This window comes from Diceros bicornis, chromosome 24 (genome assembly GCF_020826845.1).
Source record: "Diceros bicornis minor isolate mBicDic1 chromosome 24, mDicBic1.mat.cur, whole genome shotgun sequence".
Taxonomy (NCBI): domain Eukaryota; kingdom Metazoa; phylum Chordata; class Mammalia; order Perissodactyla; family Rhinocerotidae; genus Diceros; species Diceros bicornis.
Window position 1 is genome coordinate 17,011,168 of NC_080763.1, and position 20,816 is coordinate 17,031,983.

Genomic DNA, 20,816 nt, shown 5'->3' on the forward strand with positions numbered 1-20,816 from the left:
GCAAATTAAACACATATTTAAACAAATTAAACACACACACTTATACACTCACTCACTCCTAAATAAGCAATAGGTCAAAGAATAAATCACAAGGGAAATTAGAAAATACTTTGAGAAAATGAGAACAAAAGGACAGCATATCAAAACTTATGTGATGCAGCTAAAGCAATACTTGGAAGGAAATTTATAGCTTAAATGCCTATGTTAAAAAAGAATTTTAGGGGCCAGCCTGGTGGCATAGCAGTTAAGTTTGTGGGCTTTGCCTTGGTGGCCCAGGGTTTGCAGGTTCAGATCCTGGGCGCGGACCTGTGTACAGCTTATCAAGCCATGCTGAGGCAGTGTCCCACATATAAAGTAGAGGAAGATGGGCACAGATGTTAGCTCAGAGCCAATCTTCCTCAGCAAAAAGAGATGGATTGACAACGGATGTTAGCTCAGGACTAATCTTCCTCAAACACACAAAAAAATTTTATTGCATGTAAATTATACCTCAATAAAGCTAACATTAGCATAGAAAGAATTAATGACCCATGTTCTTTGACTATATAAATTTGCGTACTACCATATATGTATAGTCACTAAATTCTCTCTGATTTTAGTATATTTTGGGAAAAATTCTTAACCCTTTCAAACTACATGTAAAGTTCACTGAAAAAAAAACCCAACATGGTTTTAAAAATATATGAACAAATATTAAGCTCATAGTTAATTATATGCACGCTAAAGTATTTAGGGAAAAGTACATTGATGTTTGCAACTTTGAAATGCAACAACAAAAAAATAAGATGGATTGATGGATGGATGGATAAGTGATAAAAACAAGTATAATAAAATGTTAATGGTAGAATCTACATGATAAGTTTGTGTCTTCACTATAAAATTCTTTCAACTTTGCTGTATATTTAAAATTTTTTGTAATAAAATGTTGAAAAATAAAAATAATAAACTTAAAATGCCACTCTGACCCTGAACTGTTATTATTCCCATAACTTGCTAAGTTAATATCCTATTGATCTGAAGAAATTACTGTTTTGAGGAGCTAGCTCTTTTCGTTTATATATTGTGGGAACCTGATGTATTATAGGTAAATGTTTTTAAACAGTCACCAGAGAGATGATAAAAGAGCAGTGATATTCTCTGGGGGAATAAGGTCTTGTAGGCTCAGGGCCAAACTTTCTAGGAGAATCTTCCCAGGGTCTAGAATTATATTTCATTAGAGATTCAGATCAGCTCAATTTCTGCCCCAATTTCTGTAGGAAAAGTTGTGAAGTAGGCCACATGTAGGTAAATGAGTAAATTCATGCCTGCTCAAATAGAGTTCATTTTTCCACCCTGTCATTTTCCAGCACTATATTACTTCTACAGATCCTACTCCCCTATTTAGAGAAGGCAGTTTAGATGCCGTAAAACTTATTCTGTACTCTCCCCTCATAATCTTGCAAAGCTGTTGGTACTGAGGCTTCAGTGTTCCATGGAGAGGGATTTGCGAAGTGATGAAGCAGATTCTAATCAGTATAAGATCCAGATATGGACTGGGAGCTGGACCTCGGCCACTTTTCCCTCCAGCTCTTCTTAACACAATGACTAGGGAATTCCTTTGAGGATCACTGGGTACACTTCAAGCCCCCCTGATCCTGTGGCCTCCTTCCAGCCACAGAGATCTTCCTGTCTGGAGCATTTCCGGCCCTTCTGTCCCTTGGCTTGGAGAGTTAGGTCAACCTGGGGAAGGGACAGAAGACTTAGGTTATCAAAAGCCCGTTGAATTATCTGATGCAAGACTGACTGGCTTGTTTGCCTCCCTGGCTCTCTTCCTGGGTTTCAAAGCAGCTGAGAAAACAACCTTTTTCTAAGTCTTGGACAAGGAGGAAAATCCCTGGCATGAAGAATTTCTGTTGCAGACGCTTGGCACAGCTAGAGGAAAGGTTTGTTTAGCTTAGCAATGGGTTTTATTAGCCCAGGCATCCAGTTGAAGTGAGATAATAGGGTCCCTGTTGAAGGACATTTCAGAGTCAGTGGGTTTCTTGCCTTATGTCTCAGCAGGACCCTTGCAAGCAGATGAAAGTATTAGATGCATTCAACAAGGACATCACCACTGAATACATCAACAACCACGTAATCTTGCTGATCTTGAGGGAGACTGAGATAGGGTTAAAAAATTAGCAAGATAGGAAACTGTGGATGATGCAAAATCATATTTCTGAGCTATCTATCTCAATTGCTTCTCACTCCAGTTTTCTTGGCTGAACATATTACATTGTCTTTGGGCCCTACATCTTATAGCGGAGAGCAGGGATAGAAAGACAGCCAGGCCTACCACCTGCCCCTACGGGGAGAAATTCTGCTTACACTTTCCCCCTGCTGGCTCGTTTTACTCTGCCGTTCACCCTCAACCATTGTGAGATTTGGATAGTGGGTGGAAAGGGGAAGGAAATTGAAGAGAGGAAGGATTCATGACTAGTGTTAAAGGAAGCCTGCCTGGCAGAGGAATTAGAGAAGAGAAAGTGGGAGAATCAGTGCCAGCTTACCCGCAGCACATGGCTGCCTATTCATGTCTGCTTTCCTGGGCCACAAAGGCAAAACTCACTTTTTCCTAAAGTGGGGGCTCTATGCAGGAACTCATGTAATCTGCCAGAATCTATAAAAGCAGCCTCCAGGATAGCCTGTACCCAAGGTTCCTGACGTCCTTGTGCTGCTTCTTCCACAGTGGCCTTTCTGGCCACCCGTGGAGGAGCAGGGCTGGCCTGCGTTGCTCCAGATGAGGGCCACACCTATACTTTGCAAGGAGGACACAGGCGCTATCCCTAGAAGGTGTCACCATTCTGGAGGAGGCCTGAGGTTCCTATGCCTAGTACTTTCTATTCTATGGCTCCTTTTCCACTCTCGGAGCCTCTTGGAAGTGGGATCAGGCCAGGAAAAACATGTGATGCTATGGCAAACTCAAACCAAAGACTTGACTTTGGGCCTGCCCAAGCTGAGAATCTTGGCAGTGATTGGGCAGCCCGCTCTTTTCTATGGCATCTTCTACGTCCCCCAGCTTTGGGGAGGGGTGCCAGAAAGTCCTCAAAGTGGGTATGAGTCAGAGCTTCTGAGAGTCACCAATTTGTGCGTTTATTCGCTCATTCAGTTTTGCGTTTCATAATTGAGCTTCTGTTATGTATACAGCACCGTACTGGAGGTTGGTGTGACTCGAAGAAGCAGCAATGATGATGATGGTCTCTGCTTTCAAATACATGGTAGTCAATTCAGGTAACGTTAACTGTAAAACAGTGGAGAAAGCAGTAGGTACTAGTGAGGGGTACAGATGAAGTGTGATGGGATTAGAGAGAAGTTACCTCAAGCTGGAGAAATTGGCATAAGCTTTCTGGAAGAGGTGGCATTTGTCTGGGGTTCAAAGAGTAGGCAGGATTTGGATATTCAGAAATGAAGGGCAGAAGGAAGATTGCCAGGATGGAAGCCTGTGAACAGCTGAGGCAACCTGCATGGATGCCCTGTCCCAATCCCTTCTTTGTCTTGAATCATGCAATATATTCATGCTGCAGGAAAAAAAATGCCCTTGTTTGCTATTATGTATTCTGCCTCATTTGATGTATTATCTCAGAGAAGTGGATCAATCTGTGCATGACAACTTAGGGGCATCATGGTGGTTAAAAGTATGGCCTATAGAACCAGATGGCCTGGGCTGGAATCCTGGCTTCAGCACTTATAAGCTACCTACCTCAACAGGTTGTTGTGAGGATAATGTTTTCATAATAACGTTTGCATCATCATCGTTACTGTGGGAACCCTGGAAGTCTACCCCACCCACCCCGAACCTGTAGGACATTTTACCATTTTAGATCCATTGCTCTGCTTTGAGAGTCTTATATTAACATGCAAACACAACTGAAAAGGTAACGCTGGAAGATTTAAATCAGCTGTCACTTTAGAGCTAAAGAAAATTCACTGACAATTTATTTGCTCAGAGCAAAATAGGCACCTGTGGGGAGGGACATCAAAGAAGGAGAAGAGGGTCTGTAATGGGGAGGCCAGTGACCTCCAAAGGTGACTTCTCCTTCCACATGTTAGAGTACCCAGGCCTCTGTGTTTTCACTAGTAAATTGGGAGAAACCTTCTCACATACAGCACAGGGATAAAGTGAAGTACAGTGAGGAAAATGCCCATCAGTCATTTTACGAGCCCACAGCATTCAAAGCGCTAGACTGGGCCCTATAGAAGGGAGGGGTGTGGGATCAAAGAAAATGCCCCTGATCTTCGAAATCCCCTTGAGAATTCAGAACATTCATCTAAGAAATAAATTGAGGTGGAAACAGATGGCATTCTTTTAAAAAGTGCAAATTCACACAGTGCAGATTGAATCTGCCTGGCCCATAGTAGCTACTCAGTAAATCTTTGTTGATGGATGGATTGAATGAATGAATGAGTTGCCCAAGAATGAGGGGCTCATAGTAGAATGTCAAAGTGAAAAAAAGCCCAGAGGCCTAAAGGCTTCCCTGTATTGTCTGTCTTCTGCTACCAGAATGTCAGCTCCATGAGACTAAGGACCTCATCTGCCTTGCCCCCTGCTATATCCTCTGCATCTAGCACAGTGCCTGGCACAAAAGAAAGTGCCAGCAAATACGTGTGGATTGAATAAGTACATGGATAGATGGGTGGATGGTACGAATAATGGAAATTACTTCCAGCTGGTAGTGGGATTTGGACCCCAGCATCTAGTACATAGTAGAGATACCTTCAATGTTCCTCAAAAGAATTTAAAAATATTGATGACCACTTTCCTTGCAAGAATAGGTGAAGAGAGGAGAAAGTATATTCATTAGAGTATAGTTAAAGTAGAGCCGGTCTGATATAAAGGAAACCTTCAAGAAAAAACAACCTGGCTGTTTACTGAAAGTAGGATTAACGACTCACAATACCACACACCTGCCCTGTGGAGCGCTAGGCTCTCAAGCCACATGTGTCTGCATTCATTCTTGCCCAACTATGTATTTCTGTGAACCCTCAGAGGGTTCCAAAGCCAACTGCACATGTTGCACACAGAGTTGATTGTGATGAAAATTTTTCACTAGGGCCCTGGAATTTTATTAAGCAGGCAGCCCTCCTTACAGGGCATTATGTATTGAAGAAGACAGAATGACACTTAACAACAGCCCAAGTCAGACAATGATTAGAACACCCCAAATTTATGGGATGACTGAACATCTGAACCAGAGCAGCCTAAATTATCTGCTAGGGAGAGTTGTTTGCTATAGAAAAGGATAATTTATAGTTTGAAAGGCAAAAAGGCACAAGGTTGTGGGGTATTGATTCAAGTCTGAAAAAGGGGAGAGTCCATATGCATTCACCAAGATGCATGGCAAGCATCACTTTTTTCTGAAATCTGTTGGGCTAGAAAGCTAATTTACACTTCCGCTCTCTACTATGTGACACTACAGAATCTCCAGATCAAAAAACTCACATTGAAAGCAATATGCAACTTCACCCCAGGCCTCTTACCATCAGGTTTGCATTGAAGTGTTTATGTTTACAGGTTGCTTTGGGTATCTAACCATGCTGATGGTTCTCCTCCAGTTGTTCTCATGTTTGAAGTTTCCCTTTTGGAATTTGGGCTTCAATCCAAACACATTGCACCAAGCATGGCTTGCTGAATGAAGAGGAGGGCAGGACCATCATTTCCCTTGTTCCAATACTGTGTCTCCATTGATATAACCTGAGACCACACTAGATTTTTGTGAACCACATCTCACAACTGACTCATATTGAACTGTGGTTAACCAACCGTCCTGAATGCCATATCTCATCTCCTCCGTTCTGTAACCAATAGTTGGTCCTTTATTCTCAAGGACAAGGCCTTACATATATTTCAATAAAATTGCATCCTAAAAGATTTGTAGGATTTGTCCCAACAGACTAACCAAATTGAGATTTGTTTTGATATTATGATTGTCTTATCTAATATATTAACTCTTTCTCTAAATTTTTTGTCTTCTGTTATATTATATTATATTATATTATATTATATTATATTATATTATATTATATTATGTTATATTATATTATATATTCAGCATCCCATCAATGGGTTTCATTACATGAATCACAGGTCCAAATGTCACCTTTTCAGTGAGGTTTTTTCTTACGACTCTAGTTAAAATTGACCCCCTCCTTCAATCCAATAGACTTCCTATACTCTTTCTTTGCTTTTTTTGTTCATGGCACATGTAGTCATCTAACATACCACATATTTTTTTTATTTATTATCTTTTCACCTCCTTTAGAATATAAGCTCTTTTAGGGTAGCAGTTTTTATCGGTTCTATTCCCTGCTGGATCCCATATTTGTTGTAGGGATGTGGCTGAATCCATCGGTGTATAAGAATGTTGAATGTGATAGGACCAAGGCTAGAATCCAATACATTCTACTAGAGATTGCTACCCCTCACCAGATTGCTATTGATCTTTTGGTCACTTATCAATCCACTTAATGGTATTAGCATCCAGCCCAACTTGTCTTCACTTTAAGCAGAAAGCTATTGAGAATTTGTTTCATTTTCTGCTGAAAATCAGACATTTTGTGTTGGTGGTAGCCCTGTGATCTATCAATCTGGAAGTTCTTTCCAAAAAAAAGGAAGTGAGATTCATGTGACGTAACTGATCACTTCCTCTTTCTAACTGCACACAAAGCATCCTTTTGATAACCCATTTTAAACCCTGCTTGGGAAGGGCAGGGCATTAATTAGTGACCTTGATTCCCTGGAAGGGAGGGCCTTCCAAGTGTGAGGTCCCTCCACGTGAGGTCCTCCCGGCTGGGTCTCCAGGCTTGTTCACAGAGTGGGCCTGTGCTCCCTGGGAGAGGAAGCAGTCAGATGATGGAGATAGCACCACTGAACTGGAAGGCTTAGGCTCAGATGCCATTTGTTGTGCTACATTGGAATATCACATCCTTTTTTTTTCTGAGTCTCAGATTCTGCAGTCTATAAAATAAAAATGGTAATATAATTTTCAAAAATATGATTTTTGAACTTTATTGGTTATTATTTATTTATACCCTTTTGATTTCATATCCAATTGCTTCCTGCAGACAATAAAGATCTGAAGTTTTGGATATGTTTAGTTTTTTTCTATTGCTCTTTGATCTAAAGGATTTATGTTGCTCTTATCCATTTCCTTTTTCCCCATTCTTTCTGACACAGCTGTGGTTTAAGCCCTTGTCATCTCATCCCTGAATTATCACAATAGCCTCCTAACTGGCTCCAGGACTCCTATCTCTTGCTTCTCCATCTTGGACTCTTCAATCAGGATATTTCCTGGAACCCAGATACTCAAAATGTGGTCTATGGACCACAGCATCAGCATTTCCTGGGAGCTTATTAGAAATGCAGACTCTCAGGCCCCCCTCGAAATCTGCTGAATCAGAAACTGCGTGTCAACAGGAGCTGTAGGTGATTCATACCCACATTAAAGTTTGAAAAGCACTGTCCTCTCTTCCACCATGCCATTCCCCTACCAATGGGCATCCATAAACTTCCCATTGAACCATCCCCCAACTATCTCTGTCAGAAAGGATCCACCTTAATTTTCAGGTGAGATGTTTTTGACATGAAGATATAAATGCCCTCCTATACCATCTACTCATTGGTTCTGAGAATGATGAGCAAGTTTATCTAGATAACTTTAGAGCAGTTATAAAAATTATTGAGCATCAACTTGAGGTGAATCCTTCTGATAAAAGCAAAGTGTACTGGTTTTTGATGAGTGAAAGTTGAGGGGTACTTGGAAAGCATATGTGATGAGTTGGTCAGAAATGTTCTTGTTAGTTTGACACAGTGACAGGCATTTTATATACTTAATTTAATCTTCACAATAATCCCATTTAGGTGGGTGTTGCTATTGCCATTTTACATGTGAGGAAACTGAAACTCAAAAAAGTTAGGTTGTCCAAATTACAGTATTGGTTGGAATTCAACCTATGCCCGTAGAAATAAAGGCGTCCAAAATACAGTGGTTCAGAAAAATGGCTCTGTCCTGAGGTGGATAGGTGACCCCAGATGGGAGGCATTGATGCTTTATGAGGTCACCTAGATGCCTTCTCCTGTGTTGGTTCATCATCCCCCAGGATGTCCACGTCCATGTGGTTGAAGCTGGTTCCTGCCCTTGGGAGGGGGAAAGGGAAAGTGAAGAGCACACAATTTTCTTATGAAGACATAATCTGGAAATTCTACCTGTCACTTGTACTCACATTCTGTTAGTCAAAGCTTGGTCACGTGGCCACACCTAGTTGCAAAAGAGGCAGAGAAATGTTGAAACCTGGGCAGTTAACTAAAAGGAAGATGGGGGGGGCGGTGGCTACTATGGGAAAATTGCAGGCCTTCCCATAGATGCCAAGTTAATTAGAGGAAGAACCTAGATTCAAACTTCATGAGTATAACCTGTGATCGTTCTGCACATCATTCCACCATTTCTCATAGTTGACAGTCAGTAAATGTTTGTTGAATTGAAATAGATTGAGATATTACATGTAAGCCTTTTGGTTACTTGAAATTATTTCTTCCTTCTCCCTTGCCTCCCTGATTACCTAAGTGGCTCTGTGCCAAACTGGCTCTATTTTTGATGATGTTAATTTGTAAAACAGGAAACTGATATTTATCTTCCTTCAAGAGAAAGGTTATAATAAAATAATCTACCAGTCCTTAGAGGTTCTGAAGAACCATATGAAGTGTGACAAGGGGAGTTAATGACACTAATTTTTTGTGTGTGTGTGAGGAAGATCAGCCCTGCGCTAACATCTGCCAATCCTCCTCTTTTTTTGCTGGCCCTGGGCTAGCATGGATGTTAATCCATGCCCATCTTCCTCCACTTTATATGGGACGCCGCCACAGCATGGCCTGCCAAGCGGTGCGTCGCCGCGCGCCCGGGATTCAAAACGGCGAACCCCGTGCTGCGGCAGCAGAGCGCACGCACTTAACCGCTTGCGCCACCAGGCTAGCCCCGACACTAATTTTTTTAATGCCCTAATGGCCATCCCTTTAAAGTAGGTATCTTCTTAGGAGAATGTCCTTACTCAAAATATTTTTGATATTTTGTGTTGGCTGGTATATCGGTCAACTCTTGCTTTGATAATGCTTCATGACACCACCACCAAAATCTCAGAGGCATTCAGTAATAAGCATTTAACTAATGTGTAGGTGGGTCTCCTGGGGGTCAGCTATTTAGGCTGGGCCTGGCTGGCCAGCTCTGCTCCAGGTGTCTCTCAACCTCCTTCTGAGATAGAAGATTAGCTTGGACATACTTTTCTCTGGAAGTAGTAGAAGCATGAGACAGGTGGAGATCATGAGGCTTCTTGAGGCCTAGACTGAGAACTGGCATAACCTAGTAGCCAAAAAGTCATATGGCCGCACCCACAGTCAAGGGCCATGGGAAATAGTCTACACCTTAAGTAACAAAAAAATGCAGTCACATGGCAAAGGGTAAGAATACAGACTTGGCGAAGAGTTGGGGCCAACAGAGCAACCGATTATTGCTTTGCTTTTAGCAAGTTATTTTTAATATTTACAATGATGGTAAATCTTTATCTTTTAAGGGTAGCTTTGAATTTTTTTTTTTTTTTTTTTAGTAAATAGCTAAGTTTTTGAATAAAATTAGAGAATCAAGCTAGGTTTATCTTTGGGCAGAAAGATAACTGTTAAGCATGTGACTTAAAATAATGAAACTTATTTCTAAAAGAACCGGTTCAAGAATATGGCATTCGGTGGCAAAACAGTCAGAATAAATGTACAGCTGTCCAAGATGATCAGCTGATTAAAAGAATAACACTCATTTGGTTCTAAAATCATTTTTTTTAAATAGACCTTATGGTTTGTAGTCATATGTTACCACTTTGTCTCAAAGTGCGAAGGAGAGTGAACAGAGGCTCATCTCTGATATCTCCCGTGACTAACCCTGGGAAAATATGCTTTATGTGCAGATTCTCATTGCCAAGTCCCCTCTGGCTCCCTTTACCTCATTTGTCTACACCATCAAGAAGGAAGGCCTGGTTCTTCAAGGTAAGATTCTTGGATTAAGCCATTTCTTTAAGCTGACTGTGCTCAGTGCTGCCCATTGCTGGTGATAATTACTGCTCTGCTCCTGATGGAAGCTACTTCAGGACAGAATCAAAGGCCAAGAGAAATTGACCAATGATATTTATCTTGATGAGATAAAAAGAGATTCGCAGTTGTGGCAAGAATTTGACAGAAGGTGGAGGTGGGGCTGAGGGAGAACTACAGAATTTCCTAACAGTGAGACAACCAAAGAATAAGGGTCAAACCAAGCAAGCTAGGAACTGCCACCACCCTAGTCCTCTTCACAGATCCTATGGACTGAGGAACCAGGCATTAAGTCTCTGACACCAGCGTGGAGGACCCAGCACTGCCTCAGAGCCCACTTGCTGAGCAGGCTGAAGAACCATCTGGGCTGGCAGCCTGTGGGGCGCTTTGTCATGGCTCCATGAGCCGTGCTTCCTCACCCTCCTGGTTACTCTGTTTCCTTTCCCTGTGCTCAAGTCCTGACTGAGGACCAGGCCTTGCTAACCTGCACCTTGTGACATGGGCCTGGGACTTGGAAGGTGCTGAGTTCTGACTCATGTAGAGCGCCCCAAGGCCACAACTTGGCACTGATTGATCTACTATGGTGGTTCACTCCCAGATGCTGGATCCTCTGGTGGTTAGGAAAGGCGTCTGATCTGGCAGATCTGTCCAGAAAACAGTGAACATGAGGGGGTAAATTCAAACACCATTGAACTTAGTCCACAGGGTCAGATGTCCGAAACCGCTTTGTAGATGAAGAAGGGTCCCCACAGAAGTGCTCAGGATACACATCTGTCCCCTGCTGTCAGGCAGGAGGCCCCATCCACAAAGATGCATAAGTGAACATCTGGCCTGAACCACAGAGGAGCATATTGTCATGGCATCCATTGGAGGAACATCTGCTCTTTAGGATTTTGTAAGTTGAGTATTTTTCCCAGATTTGTGAAACAGGCAAGTCCCTGCAGTATCCCCATGGAGACACATTGCATTGCAAAGACCTAGCAGGAATTTTGTGGGGCAGGCTGGAGAGTTCATGCTTCTGACTGAGGAACAGTCCTCTTTCCTTCCCTTTCTAAAACGCCTGCTTCTTAATGGACCCGAAAAGCAGCGTGTTTGTTTGGTGCAGCTGAGCTCCACAGCAGGGACTCGGGTCCAGGGAAATTTGGGGTAAGAACTACTGACCTTTGGCTCTTAGCCTTTGACTTATGTTATCCAAGTTCCTTGGTAAATATTTTTTTTACAATTGCAAATATTGTTTTCTGACAAAGAAGCAGAGATTTTAAGACCAGATTAAGCAAAGCAAACAGCAGGCCCTTTTGTTGCATACTCTCTAAGGGTGTATAAGTAATAAGCAATCAGAGAGCTGGACTTGTATTTACCCCATGCACAGTGTGGCTTTTGACTCTTCATTTTTAGAGCCTTTCTTAAAAGATTAGGAGTCTAGTAAATAGCAAACTTAGATGAAGATTTCAAGAAGTTCTATGGAAGATTGCAAGACAATTTCAGGAGGAAAATAGCCAGTTCTGCCCAGATGGCTTGTATTGAGAGCCTTGATATGGTGCCTGTATCTTGATCACTGGGCATTTTGGTAAACAGCATTTCAAAGGCTGGTCTAATTTGGATAACTTTTAGGATAATATTTATGGGAACAAGATCACAGAGTTGCCTCTTTGACGCTCATTGCTAAGGTCATGATTTCAACAGGAAAGAGGAAGTTGTTTAGAGAAAGTAGAGAATGGAAATACAATGAATTGGTAGAGGTTAAAAAACTATAAAAAAAAAAAACAAGACTATTAGAAAAAGTTGGAAAATGGGAGAAAGTGGATTACTAAAGGAGGCCAACCTGGAGCTGTGTGTCCAGGAAAGAGAAACATTCAGGAAAGTGCCCAATGACGCAAAAACCCCACCAGTAAATAAAAATGTCTAGGAGACCACAGAGCCTCACCTGGTTGCTTCAAAGCTGTTTTCTCCATCCCCCTCCCCCAGGCAACACCTCTCTCTCTAAGGTTTCCAGAGGCAGCAGAACCCCTGGCCCCTCTCAGCAATGCCACTGAATATAAACCTCTGGGCACTCCCTCCCCTCTAGCTATGTACTGCCGAGACTTTGGGAAAACAAAAAGGAGGTTGCTCCTCAGAAAAATGGAGACCCCTCCTTTATTGGAGAGACCCCTTGGATTTCTGTTCCAGCTCTGGTGTGATCTTGAGAAAATCTCTGGCACTCTAGTTTAGTGCACTTGAAAATGACCATGTTGCCCTTGATTCAGTGCTTTGCAAATGGTGCTCCAACCCATTGGCAGGTTGTGAAATAAAATGAATGAATCACAACCAGCATTAAAAAAATGAAATAGAGGAGAAGAGAAATTATCAGATTATATCACACTTATTGTATTGTTTCATGGAGTATTTGTTGTGTGATTGTATGTGTGTGTATGTGAATTACAGGTTTGTGTACAGAGGTTGCAGTGCAAGATGTTTTTCTTACTTGGGTTGTAGTCATCGGCCTGGGTGATCTCTAAAGGCCTTCCCATTTCAGCTTTATCTGATCCTCCTAGGAGATGGTGTACTTATCATTCACTTCGCTCGGCAGAGCTGTACCCTTGAGATCTCCACAAACCAGAACATAAAAGCTTATTTTTTCCCCCACATTTACCAGATGACTGAGCTAAAAAACACCTGCACAATTCCCCTGGTTTAAAGCAAAGAAACCTTTGATCCCTGGGTGGTAACCTTGGAAAGTTACCAGCAGTCAAGGCCAAGAAGCTTTCCTTGTGTGAGGGTTGCTGTGGCATGATAGCCTGGAGGTGGTGTGGAGGTTGGTACCCAGAGCTCCGGGGAGAATGTGCATTCCACGTCTGAGGGGCATAGAGACAGAGAGGCAAAGGGCTGGAAGAGTGAGGGCAGCTCCTCTGGTACCAACTACAAAAGAAACTGCCAGCCCAGCCACTTGTGGCTTGACATTCCGTCTTTGTAATGGAGCCAGCCTGGAGCGGTGGGAAAGAACAATCAGAACAGCCTACCCTTTGGGGGAACGGGGCTGTTAGTGACTGTGGGAATGATCCCTAGGTGCCGTTTATCCCCTTAGCAAGCCCCAAGATTCCTCCCAGCCTGCTAACCAGGAGGTTTTATAATACCTGAAGAGCTCCTGAGTACATGAGCAGAGGGACAGAATAAAAGGTGAGGCCAAAATTCGATTTACTGGCTCCACAGGCCATTCCCCTTACTGGTTCTTAAGGATTAGGATGCTGAGAACAGCCGGCAACTGGGGGCCTTAGACCCTTGCTGCCCCTTTGTTCACTGGGATGGGAGGGACAATAAAACGGCAGGCTGGAGAGATGGAGGGGCTTGGTTAGAGATTTCTCAGGCTGCTTTCTGAAACACTTGAAGGAGCCGGTCCATGCTATTGTTATAGTAAAATAGAAAGCGGAACTATTCTCCTTTTGCAAAAAAAAGAAAATGTTAAAGAAAGAAAACCCACCCTCCCAGCATCTTCAGGAGGCCCCCTGGCTCAGGCCATTACCATGGTAATACCACGCTGTTTGCATCCTCTTTGTCCATCCTGCACTTGTTGGGGGTCCTGGCCTCTCATGGTTGGGCTCAAGACCCTGAAATACTTGGCCCCAAACGAGAGGGAGCTCATAGCCACCAGCTTCCTGATGGCTCAGACTCTGAGAAGAGCCAGGTCCCAGCAGAGGGAGAGTTCAGCCCTTTTGTGCAACTGAAGTGGGAAAGGTGGCAGGGGTTGGGGGAGGAGCCCATTAATCCGTTTTTCCTTTTGTCCCCAGAGTTCACTATGAAAGCCCCAGTGCCTGCTGGGTGGAAAAGCAGAGGTTTGGCCAGCTCAGAGTGAGGCTAAGGGGTGTTGGGACCTAGTGGAGAGGGAAAAGCAGGAGCAGACTTTGGGAATTTAGGAATTGGGAGTTGGTTTTAATGGAGTGGGCCCACGGAACCTCATGCAGAAGGGAAGGGAGCGTTTACGTTGAACCCACCTGACCCACATCTGCTCTGGTCATGTCCTTTGTTTCCCCAGCAAGCCCCAAATGTTATGCCCCCTAGAACACAGCTGGGACCTCTGGGCCTCTGTGTCAAGGCCGGGAATAAAGATTCTATAATTGAAAGGAGCCAGGTTGTTGCTGATGCTGCAGGAGGCCTAGGCAAAACCCAGGGCCAGGCTCTCCCAGATCCATCCTGGCTTTCGACAGACTCTTGGCATAATGGCCAGCTGATCTGGTAAAGAAGCAGATCCTGAAAGAGGGGCTGGCCCGGGAGAATAAAGAGGTCCATTCAGCGGGGGCTCTTCCTTATTCACTCTTCCTTTGCCCTACACTCTAATTTTCCTCGGGAATCTAGGGAGCATTTGAAAAACAAAAGCCAGGTTGTTTGAACAGGACAGAAGATAATGGCTTCGTTTCTCAGTAGGACAGAATTGTGTTTTTTATATATAGTTTTTTAAATCCAGATCCGGTATGACAGGTTGAATTTGGATTCTGGTGCTGTCCTCTACTAGTTTACGTTTGAATGAGCAGCATAAACCTTGGGATGGGGCTGGGGAACCTCAGAGGAGCCCAGGGCACGCTGAGATAGGTCCAGAGAAGGTTCTGGAAATGAAACTAGTTTCCTTTTTTTCCAACCACATGGTATAGGGACTTGGAAGAAACCAGAAAACAAAGAAACAATGATTTTTTTAGAGCTGGAAAGCTATGTGCCTCATTTTTCTTGTAAAATCAAGAATGGTTGTTTGATCGCCTTTTGAAGCATATTGGGAGAGGCATTAATCTCCTCTATTTGTTCCCTTGTCACAAAGTCAGGTTAGATTCTTCCACCTCATTTTCTTAGTCACTTTGCCAATTGGATGATTTATTGAAAAATTCTTTTCCCCCAAATACTACCATCTGAGTTCATCAGATTTCACCTTGAATCAGTAACCTATCTAAATGTTTTCTGCCCCTTGGACTCAAAGTGACCCAGAAGATTCTTAATCTGTTTCCATCCAGGTATGGATGTGTCTGCTTGGTCAATACCACCCACACACCAGGCACGGTCTGGCATTCTTGTGAGAACCTGGGCAGAGAGCCTTGGGATTCAATGGAGCAGAGAGAGTATACTCCTCTCCCAGAGGTCACAGAGAAGAGGGCAGAGTAGGCCTGTCACATTGTCTCCAGGCTGCCAGGTGCCACTGCAGCCTCAGAAAGCTCGTCCAGGCCAAGGCATTGTCCTTTGGGACTTCTGCCTGCCTCTCAGTGAGGAGCTTCCCAGGGGAAATGAGGAAGGACTCCCATGTGCCCAGTTCTCTTCTTCTCTTTTAACATTCACTCCACATTCCCTCCCTCCATGACATCTACCCACACTGACCTCTGCTTTGTTCCCTCCTTTACTCTGCCTCTTAGCCTCAAAGAGAGATTTTGTTTTCAATGTGGAAAAATATTTTAAATACAGAACAGTACAGAAAATAATGAAACCCATGAATCTAACACCCAGAATTAACAAATGTTAAAGTTTTGTCATATTTGTTTCAGATGTTTTTAAATTATAGGAATAAAACTTGACAAAATTCAACATTCCTTTGTACCTATCCCTGGTCCCTCCCTACCCCACACTCCTCCACAGAAGTAAAAGTTCTCCAGGGTAATATATCCTTCCCCTCCTTCTTAAAAACTTTTCTACATATATGTGAATCTAGACACAATATAATGATTTGTTTTGAGTGCATTCCAAATGTGCATAAATAGTTTATTGTACACATCATTCTACAACTGGCTTTTGTCATTCAACGTTATGTTTTTGCAGTTTATCCACGTTGCTACACATAGATCATGTTCTTTCACTTTAGTTGAGGTATTCACATCCATTGTATGAATATACCACATGTTATCAATTCCCCTACTGATGGAAATTTCAATTATTTGTTAAGTTAATAAATTCTGTTGCACATGTTTCTTGGTATGCAAGTGTGAGGGTTTCTCTAGGTATATATCAAAAAGTGGAATGATTGGTCAGAGAATATGCACATTTTTATCTTTACTATATATTCCCAAATTGCTGGCCAAGGGGGTTTACCCATTTACACTTCCTCTGGAGGTAGTGGACCAATTTCTATGGAGCTGTATATAAGTTTATTGTCATCTTTCCACATGTAATTTTCTTATATATTCTTTATGGATGACTCTTTTATCTCTGCCATTGGGGTATAAGCTTTCCATGGCCTCTCTGCCTTTCTGCATGGTGCATGTGCTTTATGCATATACTTGAAGGATTAACTGACAAAAATTACTTCTCCTAAAGTTACCTGTGCGCACTTCCCACAAAGAGAGCTTTTAGTTTTTGTTCACCACCTTTATTTTCAGGTGAGAGAACTAAGTTCCAGAAAGGTAAAGTGATGTTCACTGCCTCAAAACTGGGTTTGTAGCCCTTTCCCAATATTCAGCCTAGACTCCTAAGATTTTATAAAATTAGAAGTGGATTTGGGCCCCCTCGTTTTTCATCATGGCAGCCCCTTTGGCAACTTATCTCTCAGGCTTTATGAGCCTCTGTTGGTATACTCCAGACCCCTCCTGAATCTTGAAATCCTAAGCTGAGATGGATCAGTCACACTGATACAGCAATCCCTCAAGAAAGTTCCTGAGAGTAGTTGGGTTATAAGTTTGGCTGAGTGGAATAACAACCTAAATTAACAGTGGCATACAAGATAGAGATCTACTGCTTTCTCACATAGCATTGTGGAGGAATGCAGTCCAGAGCTGGTATAGCCACTTGGCCCCATGTGTTTGTCCAGAACCCAGGATCTTAGCTTATTGCCCCATCACATCTAGGATGTTGCCCTTATTGTCATTCCAAAATGGCTCAGCATCATGTTGTCCATCCAGGTAGCAGGATTTGTGTGGGGTAGAGAATGGTGGTAGGAGGAAAGGGCATTCTCCTTCCTGTAAGGATTTTAACCACAAGTTATACACATTATTTCTGCCTATATCATGTTGGCCAGTCTGTAGATATGTGGAAAGGAAGGCTGGAAAATGTAGTTGTTTATCTGGGTGGCCATATGCTCAGCTAAATTTTGGGAGTTCTTTTACCTTGAAAGAGAAGGGGAGATGAATATTCAGTGACACACCCCTTTCAGAGGAGCCCAGTTGCAGAGATTAGGCCCCAGGGTGCAATAGTACAGACCCTAGGGCTGCGATCATTGCATAATGTTGAAATGCAACATAAATGTTGTGTGTGAAAAATACTATCAGGGCCCTCTTTTGGTGGAGTCTGGAGCAGAGAAGTAGGATATCAGTCAGTAAGCCACCAACGACCAGCACCCAGAAATCTTGGTCCCCCGCCCAAAAGAGAATCTCTCTCAAGCAGAAACTTTAATGATTTGCTATCATGCACTATGCAAGAAAGATACTTAAGTGAACAAGAGCTACTAGTGCTTATGGCACAAGGCAGGGTATGAATTTGGGTCCAAAGTCAAAGACTAAACACATTTTTTTCCCAAATGTTTTCTCCTGTCTCTACATTCTTTTAAAACATGGAACAAAATATCAGTTGGAATAAGGTTATAGAGAAAATCTTTATTCCAAGGCCTGGACTATGGATAAACTGGATCCACACTCCTCTTTTAGAACCTGGAAGCCATTTGGCTATCTCTGCAGAGTTAACAATTTGCATTTGTGAAAATGCCCAGGTAATAATACCAAAAGATGTTAAATCAATTCAGGTTGTTGATTTTCTTTGAAAACCTCATCCAAAAGGACTTGGTGTTCTTTCTGGAATATGAATTAAGCTCCATTTCAGTGAGTTCAGTTCAGCAGATATTTGTTGAGCATCTATTGTTATCAAACCATGGTGCTCAGGGGGATATAAGGCTGAAAAAATAAAGGTCCCTTCCTTTTAGTAGCTCAGAATCTAGTTAGCTCAAAACAAAATAAGTTCAATCAAAGGCAACCATGACACCTATTTTCAGGTTTCAAACAATGGGATATGGAAGGACAGATGACATAGACTTATTCCAACTAGGATGACTGAGGGAGGTTCCCGAGAGTACTTGGAACTTGAACTGGGTGTCAGCTCCTGAATACTGATGAAAATGGCATTCCATTGTCTCTTGACAGAGGCCACTTTCTTTTGCTATTTGAGGATAGATTTGGGGACACTAGGGAATGCTGATTAGTGCCATGTGACTAATGTTGACTCATGCTGACTAATGTGTTCTAAATGGATTGATTCCACAATAAAGGGAACGCTGAGAGTCAAGAGTTCAGATCCTGAGTTTTACCATGTGATAAAACATAAATCACTTAGCCTTCGTACTTCATTATTTTGTCACTTAAAATGTGCTTGTGATGAGAATCCAACAAGTCACCTTGACTAGAAAGTACTTTACAAACTTCAAGGATAACAGAAATGCTTAACAACAACTCCCAGGACAGGCTTGTGCAACCCTGGGTTATTCATAGTACATACAGAATCAGAGCATCCATCACATGCAGCTCCCAGGCCACGCAAAACTCCTGTTTCCTCACACATGCCATGAGAACTGACAAACAGTGCACTGCACTCACAAAAACTGACAAATAGAGGAGCTTTTGAAAAATCTTCCTATCTACCTACTAGGGCGTCTGTGTTTTTCTACAACAAATGTTGCCACAGAACTAAGAGCTTGCATTACACACACAGCTCTTTCTCTCTTTTGACATCTCCCCAGCTAGACTGCTTGAGAACCTTGCCTTCCGTGTCCAGATGTTTACTGAATTCTGAAGGCCCCCCAAAGGGCCAAGTTCTTTTGTTGCTCTCCAAATCACTTCCCACAGAGACTGACCGATGTCCTGAAGGAGCCCTTCAATAGGGAGGATAAATGGAGGCAGATGAAGACATGACCCCCTGAGGCTCACCCACGTCCACACTAACAAAGGGTCTCAGGCACAACCTTGTAAGGAGCATTTTGGTCAGCAGCGTCCCTTCGAGAGGCCAAGTCTTCCCCACAGGGCTGCTCTCAACGGCTACCATCGTAGTAGAAGTACTGGGCATTTGTTAAGGGCTGGGGTGTGCTAGGTGTAGCACAAAACATCTATATCTTGGTCCCCTGCCTCTGTGAGTGCTTCCTGGCTACAGATCGCAGCTGGCTTTCTCAGGGGAAACCTGGGGGTAGAGGAGGAAGAGAAGGAAGCCAAAGAGGGGCTCCCACTTCTCTGGATGACCTCTTCTCAGCCAGCCCAGAAAGACGCCCCCTTTGTCTACAGCTATCGGCAGTCCAGCCAGGGCTGCAGGGCCTTAGCCCCAACCTGTGCTGTGTTTCTGCGTGTCTCTGGTTTGTGAGGCTGTTGGCTCCCCAGGTAATAGACAAGTATGTGTGTGAGTGGACCACTGTTGAAAGGGAAGTTTTATTTAGACTGCTAGGGAGAAGTTAGTGCATTTCATGACAACAACATTTTTTTCAAACTTTCTTTCTCTCCCTCTTTTTTTTTTTTCCTTTAGGCCAACAGAGGCCATAGGGACACTATGACCTTTGTCTAGAGCTGATGGGGGCGTGATTTGTGAAATGAAACAGGACTGTGCTGCTTGGAAGAAGGAAACGGAAGCCAACATAATGGGGATTAATTAGTTGATTGCTGTTGAGATGGTAACAGATTTGCCCTCATACCATTGAGCCAGCCATCTCAGACCTAGCAGGGAAGGTGAAGATGAAGAAGCCTTTGTTCAGTTCTCTAGATGCATGGGGCTGAAGGCTTTGCCGCCATGGGATGTCAACAGCCATAATAATAATAATTTGCACTTATATAGCACCTTTCAACCAGGCACCTCAAAGAGGTTTAACCAAATTAATTAATTAAAGCCCACAATCCCCCTGGGGAGAGGAGGAGGATGACTAACAGGATTTGTAATTACAGGAGGGAACATTTCCGAATAAAGTATTGTCCACCAAATAAAAAGAGTAGGTGTAAAGGAATTGGGGTCTCCAAAGAGTAACCGATTCAGAAATGAAATCATGGAAAGATGGGGGAGGCTGGGGGCGGGCATGGGTGTGGGGGTTTGCTCTTGTGTCAGAGGGAGGTCGATGGGTTCAGAATTCACTGACAGGTTCGGATCCAGCTGAGAAGCAGAACGTGTATGGTATTAGTGGCATTTGGAAGGTCATTAGTGGCACCACTATTGTGGTGTAAATCGAAGTTTCACTAGTATATTGTGGATAGCCATGCAGAACAAAGAGTGAGATTCATGCAGTATTTAATAAAGGATGAAATGATTTCTTTACATTTAAAGCCCAAAACTGGGCCAGTCAATTAGCAAATAAATCAACTGGTGACCCATAGGATAATTTAGTTGTTTCCAGCAGAACACTCAGCCTATTCCCTAGTACTGCCATGACGTTTTCAGACAAAGCTTCGAGGCTGGGTTCAGTGCAAGGCCTGGGGGCTTCAGCCCTTTCAAAGTCGGGCATCAAATCTTCCAAGCCTTTGGCTTTGGGACCTCTCTTACCCAAGTTGTTAGTGACCCCCAAGCTGTCCTCTATAGAGTCACTTTGTACCTGCTCCCCCTTCAGAGATTTTTAAATGCCTTGGAGGCTAGAATCAAGTCTTGTCCTATCTCGTGCCTCTTATCAGTGCCCAACAGAGTGCTGTGCACAGAGTACGTTCAGATCAGTGAAGAATGGTGGAATGACTAAGTCCTTTAACAATTCAGTATTTGTTGAGCATATACAAGTGCTAAGGTGAAGCTCAAAAAATAGGATATGTGCCCTGTCCTTGGGAACTGTACTACAAGGAATGGAAAAGACTCA

At 43.0% G+C, this 20,816-nt stretch overlaps 1 protein-coding gene across 6 annotated transcripts in view; it reads left to right on the forward strand.

The window, feature by feature from the left end:
* Nucleotides 1–20,816, forward strand: part of RAD51B (RAD51 paralog B) — a 648,418-nt gene that overhangs the window by 549,930 nt on the left and 77,672 nt on the right. For 5 of the 6 annotated variants that reach the window (XM_058567173.1, XM_058567174.1, XM_058567172.1 and 2 more), the window contains exon 10: nucleotides 9,961–10,039. In XM_058567173.1, the coding sequence (XP_058423156.1) occupies nucleotides 9,961–10,039 (79 nt within the window). Of the gene's footprint in view, nucleotides 1–9,960; nucleotides 10,040–19,513; nucleotides 20,033–20,816 lie in introns of those variants that run through there. The other variant, XM_058567176.1, reaches the window with a different exon arrangement.